Source organism: Triticum dicoccoides, chromosome 5B, assembly GCF_002162155.2.
Source record: "Triticum dicoccoides isolate Atlit2015 ecotype Zavitan chromosome 5B, WEW_v2.0, whole genome shotgun sequence".
NCBI classification, from domain to species: Eukaryota; Viridiplantae; Streptophyta; class Magnoliopsida; order Poales; family Poaceae; genus Triticum; species Triticum dicoccoides.
Window position 1 is genome coordinate 403267597 of NC_041389.1, and position 10243 is coordinate 403277839.

The 10243-nt window shown below is 50.1% G+C and overlaps 1 protein-coding gene across 1 annotated transcript; it reads left to right on the forward strand.

Annotated features, from left to right (window-relative positions):
* The first annotated feature begins 6140 nt into the window (after window positions 1-6140).
* On the forward strand, window positions 6141-9939 carry LOC119309505 (E3 ubiquitin-protein ligase AIP2-like). The gene is made up of 5 exons (XM_037585497.1): window positions 6141-6502; window positions 7876-8089; window positions 8442-8683; window positions 9180-9386; window positions 9483-9939. Exons 1-5 carry the CDS (start codon window positions 6344-6346, stop codon window positions 9630-9632), a joined length of 972 nt encoding a protein of 323 aa, XP_037441394.1. The 5' UTR covers window positions 6141-6343; the 3' UTR covers window positions 9633-9939.
* Window positions 9940-10243: the final 304 nt, after the last annotated feature.

Sequence of the window (10243 nt, forward strand, 5' to 3'; positions counted from 1 at the left end):
TCCCCTCAGCTCTGAAGCCCTCAACGACGATCTTGAGCTTTTCTTCGCTCAAGCAAAGAAGCCGATCACCGCCATGGAGCTAGCCAAGCCTGACGCTGCCCACATCGACGCAGAGATTGAAGCGGTGCTGGACGCGCCGCTGGAGTTCACTGACAGAGATAAAGTGCAACGCGAAGATGCTCAGAAGGAAGGCCCGGATCATTTCGGGCCAACGCTATCCGGGCCATCCCACATCCCTGCAAGCTTCAACTGCAAAACACCAACAGCCGCCGCAACAGTTCAGATGCAGCTCGGAGAGATAACCGAGCAAGTGTGCCACCTGGAGATTCAAGACCCTGGTCCTGCTGCTCGCGATCTCTTCACCAGCCCCGCACCAACTCTGCTGCCGCTACCTCCGTCCCGTAGGTTCTCCGCACCGGCCAAATCCAGGGCAACCTCCACGCCGCCTCCGCGTCAGAGTGCTCGTCAGGCGGCTCAGAACAACACTACTCCCATCGCCGAGCGCGCCACGTTACGCCTGGTGAAAGGACTGGGTATGCTGGGTCCAAAGGAGAAGATGACTGCCAAGGCGGCAGAAGCGCTCATCCGTAGGTTCGACGAACCGCTCTCCGATGACGACATCAACGTCATCGCCAAGTTGACCAGGCTCAACAAGGAGGCGCTGCGCGTGGCCGTGGGAATGGCCGGGCCTGAAGCTGAAGCCGAGGAGGCTGCAGTGTAGTCATGTTAGCGCTCCTCTTCCTCTGTAGTAGTTTCCGACAATGGCCGGCGATAGGCCGGCTCGAGCTAGGCCTAGTCCTTCTCTGTATTAGTAGTGGTAGGCGGTTTCGTGATCGTCGTCGAAATTTGGGGCCTATTGGTGGTCGACGACACCCCCAGGATAGAATGGATGTGTATCAGTTGCTTCTCCCTTTCACTCGTAATATGATTAGCTGTCGGATATCGTCGTTGGTGTTGTTTCTCCTAGAGCTATTACATGTTTCTGATGAGTAGTACAAGCTGTGCAATCTTAAGTTGGAACATCAGAGGGCTGAACACGCCAGGAAGACGAACTGCCGTGCGACAGATAGCAGAGGCGCACCGGGCAAGTATTCTCTGTCTGCAGGAAACTAAGCTAGAATCCTGGACACCCAGTATTGTTAGAGAGCTGGGAGGAGCCAGATTGGAAGGGTGTGCTGTTCTTCCTGCGAGTGGCACAAGAGGAGGAGTTGTTGTGCTATGGGACAAAAGCCTGGTCAGTTTTGTGACACACGCAGTTGGAAACTTCTCGATCACCGGAAAAGTGTCCCTGATCCAGGACATACTCGAGTTTTGGCTCACAACTGTCTATGGACCAGTCGACGACACGCACAAAGATGCTTTCCTCGCTGAAATGGCTCACGCTGCACCTCCACAAGGAGAACCATGGCTATTGAATGGAGATTTCAACATCATATATGAAGCACGCGACAAAAACAATCTCAACCTGAATAGGAGAACCATGGGCATGTTCAGAACAGCGATTGATAGAGCAGGTTTGAAAGAGATCAAATGAAAAAATAGAAGGTTCACATGGACAAATGAGCGGCAAAACCCAATGATGGTCAGCATTGACAAAAGTGTTTTGCAACTCGGAATGGGATGCCCTCTTCCCCTCATTCATGTTGATGGCCTCGGCAACAGCTTGTTCAGATCACTGCCCTTTGCTGCTTGCCAACTCTGCGTCTCCACGCAAAAGAGCGGCATTTCGCTTCGAGTCTTTTTGGCCATGCTTTCCTCACTTTCAGGAAACAGTTGAACAAGCTTGGCAGCGCCCGGTTAATCACACTTGCCCAATCATCAGACTCAAGAAAAAGATGCAGAGGACAGCGCACGATCTCAAAATTTGGGTAAAGTCTTTTTAGCGATGCAAAGACCCAGTTCCACTTGGCGTGCGAAGTAATCTTGAGGCTTGATATAGCTCAAGAATGAAGAGGCCTGACGCCACAGGAATTCTGGTTAAGGAAACAGCTGAAGCTTCGTATCCTTGGACTGGCTGTAGTAGAGAGAGCAAGGAAAAGATAGGCTTCAAGGATAACCTGGCTCAAGGCGGGAGATGCAAGAACGGCCTTCTTCCAAGAAAAGATCAACTCCAGGAGGAGGAAAAACTTTATACACTCCCTGCAAATAGAGGCAAGGACAACTAGTGCACACGAGGAGAAGAAAGCAATTGTACACGATCACTTTGCAAGTCTGCTGGGGAAAAAGGAGGAAAGGCGTTGCTCCATCAACTGGGAGGAATTGGATATGCCAAGTATTCAAAATGAGGGGCTGGACAACCCTTTCTCAGAACCTGAAGTTTGGGCTGCTATCATGGCATCTCCAGCAGAGAAAGCGCCAGGCCCCGACGGCTTCTCAGGAACTTTCTTCAGAGCTTGCTGGGGCACCATAAAAAATGACGTCATGGCAGTGTTCGATCACTTCTACAATCTAGTTGATGGGAATTTTGCCGAGATCAACTCAGCCATGATCGCTCTCTTGCCCAAGAAGGACGGAGCCACTAGAATGAACGACTTCAGGCCTTTAAGCCTGATACATTCCATTGCTAAGCTGATCACAAAAGTGTTATCAATGAGGCTGGCGGCCGTCATGGACAAAATTATCTCGCCTGCTCAAACTGCCTTTCAGCGCGGGAGATGCATCCATGACAGCTATCTTTACGTGCAAAACTCAGTTAGATCTCTCCATAGAAGCAAAACCCCGGTGCTTCTCCTTAAGCTGGACATAGCTAGGGCCTTCGATAGTATCTCATGGGAGTACATGTTAGAGCTGCTACAGAAGTTGGGCTTCTCGGCCCGTTGGAGGGATTGGATCGCCCTGCTGCTATCTTCTTCAACCTTTGCCTGCATTCTCAATGGCGATCCAGGCGACATAGTTGTCCATCTTCGTGGGCTCAGACAGGGAGATCCCCTTTCGCCGCTTCTTTTCATCCTTTGCATGGATCCTCTCCATCGCCTCCTGGACGCGGCCACTAGGATGGGCATGCTGAGCCCCATCCAGGGTTCGGCGGCGAGGATGCGGACGATCTTATACGCGGACGACGCCGTCATCTTCATTAACCCTGCATGTCAAGAAGTAGATAGTCTAGTTGAGCTGCTGCAGTTTTTCGGCAATGCAACAGGCCTCCGGGTCAACCTCGCCAAATCTCTAGCGGCTCCCATTAGGTGCGAAGACGTATACATTCCTGATGTTCTTCGGAACTTTGGCGGCATCACGACGGCGTTCCCGATTAGGTATCTAGGCCTCCCATTTTCTACGGGGCGTATTAGACTAGCACATATTCAGGTCATTCTGGACAGGATACGTGCTCGCCTCGCCGGCTGGAAAGGCAGACTTATGCCGCTGGCCGGCCGGCGAGTCTTAGTATGTTGTGTGCTTTCGGCCATGCCCACTTTTGCTCTCACAGCCCTGCGAGTGCCAAAGAAATTCTATAAAGATGTAGACAAATCACGGCGGCGTTTCCTTTGTGCTGGAGATGAGGAGCTGTCCGGTGGAAAGTGCAAGGTGGGCTGGAGCACAGTGACCACGCCGGAGGAGTATGGTGGCCTCAGCGTCCACGATCTTCCTAGATTCGCCAGGGCGCTACGCCTGCGATGGCTATGGCAATCCTGGCAACACCCAGAAAGACCCTGGGTAGGAACGGGCTCGCCCTGTGATGCCTCGGACAGGGCCCTGTTTGCTGCCTCCACAGCGGTGATCATCGGAGATGGGGCGATGGCTTCGTTCTGGTTCTGCTCATGGCTAGGTGGACGCCAACTCTGTCAAGCCTTCCCCACCCTCTTTGCAAGATCAGCCAGGAAGAATCGCTCGGTCAAGGACGCACTGCACGATGACAGGTGGATCATGGACTTGAGGCGCGATGACACGGATGCCATAGCACCGCAGGTGGTGCAGCTTGCGAGGGAGATCAGGCAGGCCGCCACCACTCCCACCCCAGGAACCCAAGATTCCATTACCTGGAAGCTCAACGCATCAGGCTGCTACACAACAAGCTCTGCGTACAGGGCTCAATTCAGCAATAGACAGGTCACCTCCTTCAAATCCATCATGTGGAAAATCTGGGTGCCAGGCAAGGTCAAGATGTTCCTCTGGTTGCTGCACCTAGATAGATTGTGGTGCAATGATCGTCTGCAAAGGAGAGGCTGGGAAAATGGTTATTTCTGCCCGATGTGCATGCGCAACCTAGTGACCTCTGTCCATCTATGCTGGGAGTGCCCGGTTGCATTGCAAGTCTGGCAAGCGGGGGCAACTTGGATTGGATGTGCCTCTCTGAATCAGACCCTCTGGTGCAACGAAACAACTACAACGGGCCGTGTTCAAAGAATAATAGCGGCTGCAGCACCAGGTCACAGGAAGGGTGTAAGAACCGTGGTGGCACTGATCTGCTGGCACATATGGTTAGAACGCAATGCCTGCACCTTCAGAGGAAAGCAGCCAAACGCAACACATGTCACTAATGCCTGCAAGCGCGACATGGAGCAATGGCGAATGGCCGGGGCTAAGTGCATTGAGCTACCCTTCGGGGAAGTGACGTGAAAATATTGCCATAGGACCTAGGCCCAGCTAGAGGGGCAGTTGTAATTTCCCCTTCTTAATCACTTGATCGCCCTTTGTCACTCTCCCTTCTGCTAAAATCAATGAAATGCCAGCAATGCTGGCCGCTTCAAAAAAAAGAGTAAACTGTAGGTATGTCAAAACGGACATATACTCTACGCAACACGATAGCACATCGCCGTACGCCGGTGCTCTTCCAGTCTTCTTCCTTCATTCCTTGTATACTTGTCGGCTGGCTCAATCATGCTATGGATGCATGTATCCATCCGTTCTCAGGTACGCTATGTCGCTAAGAGCATCCGACTGGATGGACATTCCAAACCGGACTCAAACGCCCATACTGACACCCTTATATCCAGCTTAAATACATGATAGTCCGGATGTAATCGTGTCCGCAATGTTGGACCCGACCCACGTTGGCCCATACGACCACATATATTCGTTCCTATCTATTTCAAACCCTAGCCATTGCGCTCTACTTCACTCTGCCCTAAGCCCCCGTCCAATGATACTGGTCTTCTCTGACATGGCGGGCAACGGATCCGACTCTAAATACTCCAGATGCGTCGACTGGGGGTGTGGTACGATGCAGGTTGGAGGAGGCAATGGCCGTCCGCATTGCCCTCCGCCGCCCCCAGGAAGATTACGTCGCCACAACGGATGCTCGGATCCTACTGGATCATCGTGGTCCCTTAGCTTCCTCATCTTGGGGGGAGGGGGAGTATGAGAGCTACGGGGCGGTGTGCTCATCGTGGGAATGAGAGGATGAGGGTGGTCGAGGCCCGCCTCGCCGCCGACGTGGTGGTGGGAGAGACGGCGGATGCGGCCGCGCGCACTGCCGCGGAGAAGGAAGCCATCCACGTTCGCACCATCAAAAAGCGTTAGCGGATGAACATGCACGCCCTCGCTCGAGATTAGAATAAGGCGGTCCATGCCATGACCAGATTGTTCCCCCAAAGAAGAAGTGGATGACACCGAAGGGTCGGACAGCTCCAGCGATGAGCAGACCCGACTTGATCCATATTATATTTTTGACTGCTATTTCCGCGAGAATGACGGTAAGGGCGTCGAGAAGGGCAAGGAGAGTCGTGAATGATCTTCTCCATGCATAGTATATAGGTAGAACATAACAACTTTTTGCAGTTCGATGGCATGTCCTGATGTAGTAGGCGGACGACGTGTGTTGCATCGTTTACATAAACATTGCATGTCTTCGTATGTATTTGAGGTGTACGTACTAATTGAAGTGTCCCGTTATGTAAAGAAAAATTTAAGGTATGTCCGGTCAGTGTGCGCGGACAGTTCGATGCGTTTATACGGTCCAAATTAGCGAGTCACGGCTCTGTGCAGTTTAGAAGATCCACAGTACCTCTACCGCCTTCCTGCACTGCAACCACGGGGACAAAGAATTTCTTTTCTTTTGTAATACGTGTACTTACCTTTACCGTCGAATGTCGATCCGACGGTTCAGACCCTGGAGTAAGCTGCAAGGCTGGGCCCAACCCCTCTGCCCCGTCGCCGTCCATTCGCACGCCACGCACGTCGTCACCGCCCGCCTCCCTGGCTAAGCCACCGTCCCGTCCCCGCGGTATTTCTTTCCTCTCCGCCAAGACACCAGGCGCCCCTCCGCCAGACTCCGTCGGCATTTATACCTCCGGCGACACACGCATCGTGCACACACAGAGCCGCGGCCAGCCCATCGACCACCCGATACCAGATCAGGAAGCAACCTTGAAAGCTGAAACCCCAGTCGAATCGGAATCCTAGCGCCATGTCTGCCACGGCGGGGGACGAGGCGGCGGTGGCCGAGCGCCTGGAGGCGCTGCGGAGGAAGCTGGGAAAGAAGCAGCACTTCGAGGAGGCCGTCGCCGACCTCGCCGCCACGCTCCGCGACCGCTACGCCGGCGCCTCGCCCGCCCTCCGCGAGTCGGTAAGGCCGACCTCACCTCACCCGACCTTCCCCATCCCTACGGAGCAGACCTGTCATGGGGCTGGTATGTGCGGGAGGTTGTTAGATTGGTCGTAGAAGGGGGAGGTTGCTGCTCGGTGTGGATCTAGGAGAGGATTTGGGGATAGAAAATTCGATTGGTGCGGGACCGGATCCTGCATAGTATTGAAATTACATTTGTTAGATACAAGATACAACTGTCAAATTAGCAATAAGACTTCCGCCTGTTTTGGTTAAATCAACTAGCAATGAACGCTCTGCTTCGGGTGATAGATGATGGCTATTCCAGTTTCAGAGTTCTCGAGTATTTTCAATTACCCAAGCAGCAGAAAGTGTTAGTAGTGTCTCTATTGCAGCTGTTGCTATCTAGGCAAAACTACGATTCTTAACCTTATTTGTTCTGCTGAAGCTAGCCTCTGCATCGATTCGCTACAGAAATCCTTGTCTAGCATCCGAGGTGGACCTTGGAAATAACTTTATATACTAAGGTGCCAAGCCTAAATCATGTTAACCAGTGTCTGGATTAACCATTTTTTTAACTAATGTTTGCACAAAACAAAGGAACCAACGAATATGACATATCTTATAATTGTTGAAAACTGGCGCAATATATGGATAAACTATTTAAGGCAATTGTTTCCCATGTTCTATATGAACAAAAAACTTGTGATCACGGTTCTAACGAGTTAAATCACCAAATCAAAAGAACTATAATACCATCGAAATGAACAGGGTTATATGTACATGATGTGATGAAGAGAGTAATATAGCTGTGCCCTTTGACTTCCATGGCTGGATGCACTTTGTATTGTCAGCATAAACAAATACTCCCTCCGTTCCTAAATACTTGTCTTTCTAGAGATTTCAACAAGTGACTACATACGGCGTAAAATGAGTGAATCTACACTTTAAAATATGTCTACATACATCCGTATATTGAGTCCATTTGAAATGCCTAGAAAGACAAGTATTTGGGAACGGAGGGAGTATATGGCCATGAACAGTCACGATTGTGCACACCACATGTCACAAAGGCATCAGACTGGAAGTATAAGACTGGGAGTTCAAAACAGATGTTAGCGGGGATATTTGCCATAGAGAGCATTCGGCTATGAAGCCATTATCTCCTGAACTGATCTTCTTGGTACTCGGTACAAATACACCTAGCACTCTTTTAGTTGGAAATGTTCTCATGGACTATTTTTTTTGCCTACTATACAGCCCATGACTCTGCAAGCCATGTTACTATTTTACGGGTTGCTACGCGCTACAATCCAGTTTTCTTTTTCATGCCTGTCATCCTATTTTTCTGCCTTGTTTTGTTGTCATTCATATATGTGAACTACTTTTTGCAGATGTACTCTACGGTTTGCCGTGTTGCAACCGTCCTTCAGACTAGATATACAGCACCTGGATTCTGGCGTGCTGGTCTGAACCTCTTCGTAGCGACAGAGAAGCTGTTAACTAATCCTGCTGAAAAGGAACGCCTCAAAACCTGCATTTTGAGGGCCCGGGAGCATCTTGATGAAAAAGAAAATGAGGAGTCAATGCCAACCAACAGAGAACCAGGTATGTAATCAAGATTTTAACTTGTGAATTTAGTAACACATAAATACTTAGCATGAATACATCTTATGAAATTCCACATGGCGACATTCTCACGGCACATCCCTTGCTGGTAATTCCTGTATTGATTGGTCTGGTTGTGTTCTGGCAGCCATGTCAATAAGAATTCGACTTGTAATGTCCATAGTTTAATAGATGGTATTATGTGCTATATCATGGCAACCATGTATAAATACAAGAGACTTTTGGCCGTATAAGCCTTGTTGTGTGCTTACTTTGGTTACTCAAGTGTCTGTCCTCAGAAGTCTTTACCCTTTGAAATATCTACTTGCTAATAAGATGTTGCCTTTCCCAGACACTAGATTCCTTTTTGAAGGCCACCTTACCGTGGGACAAGAACCTCCTCCTCCAGCATGGCTTGTCGCCCAGAATTTAACACGAGAATTGAACATCTTAGCGGAACCTTCTGGAGATCAAAATGGGAACAACACTAGAACGGAGTTGAGGCCTGAGGAGATGACACCTGCTATAATGAACTTCTTAAACACCTTATCAGGGGACGCGGAGCTTGAGAGTGCCTTGGAAGCATCACTGCAGGTAGGTTCACGAGGATTAATTTTTTTGGTGCCCATTTTCACATCTTAACCTTTCTATATTTAGTTTGTTGATGCACACAATGTTTTTGGTATCTTCACTAACCATAGAAGGTATACAAATATAGATTTTGGCGTTCTAAGTGCTATAGTAAGAACAAATTCGATAAATTTGTTAGTATCTTATCCAATGTGTATTTTACAATAGTTTGTGAGTTACCTTGAGCCTAGCCTGCACCACACGTAAGTGGTGCTGAATTGCTAAAATCAGCGCTCAGCAATGCTTTGATGGATTTGGAACTCTGCTATCTTTGATGACCTACATCCTCAAATTTACAGAGCCTTGTTGTTTGCTAAAAAGGGATGCGCCAGTACAATTAGTTTGCAACTTCCTGGTGCTGCTATCACAAATCTGTCATGATAGAGTCTATTGTGCGGTTCTTAAGTATTTGATATTTGAATATTTGTATGAATCTTGAGTATGGGTCTACTATTGCCAGGGTATCACAGCGCAGCCCAAGGTACCACCGGCTTCAAAGGAGGTCGTTGCTAATCTCCCGGTTGTAACTTTTACTGAAGAAGTCATTGCTATGCTGGGCAGCGAGACTGAGTGTGCTGTTTGCCGAGAAAACTTGGTTGTGGATGACAAGATGCAGGAGCTGCCGTGCAAGCACCTTTTCCATCCCCCTTGCCTCAAGCCATGGCTGGTAATTTTGCTCGTGCACCCTCATAACCATTGCTCTTGAATCGAATTGATCATTACAATCCAGCGCAGCTAACCGATCTTGATGGCTATCCCGCAGGATGAGAACAACTCATGCCCGATCTGCCGGCACGAGCTGAGGACGGACGACCATGCGTACGAGAGCCGGAAGGAGCGGGAGCGAGAGGAGGAGGAAGACAGGAAGGGAGCGGCCAATGCTGTCAGGGGTGGGGAATTCATGTACATCTGATATCTGAAGGGGAATTACTGTTTCTGCTAGCGAGCAAATCCTAATGTGACCAATCTTCTTATCTGCTCGGTCGTGATGCCTGAAATTAAGCATGTCTTGTCTTGTTCCCAAATTCACCGCGTCCCTAGTTTGTCACCACTCACCAGCTTATCAAGCACAACAGGAAGTCATTAGAATTTAGAAAGCTTGCCATAGTTCACATCACATGTGAAATGGATACTCTTGGGGAGCGGCAATGCATAACTGTGGCAAACTGCGTCATGTAATTCACCTTTCCTTTATGCGGGGAATGCGATATTTAGTAAAATTGCTTGTACGGAATTACACCGACAAGAATCATAGTGCCCAGTGGTATTTTAGACGGAATGATAACGAAGGATCAACGCCATGTAGGGTAGGAAGGACACGGACATCGCTCCCGTGCGGCTCCTGCGGCCGCACCGGGGCGCCCAGATCCAATCGCCGGCGGACCTCCCCACCTCCCCTCGCTGCTGCCGGAGGGCGTCCCCGGGCAAAGCCTGGTCTTCCCGAGGCGGATGTGGGTTGGCGTCGGCGGCTGCTGCCAGCGGTGGGTATGGGCAAGGCATGGGCGTGCGGTGTGAAGGCTCTGG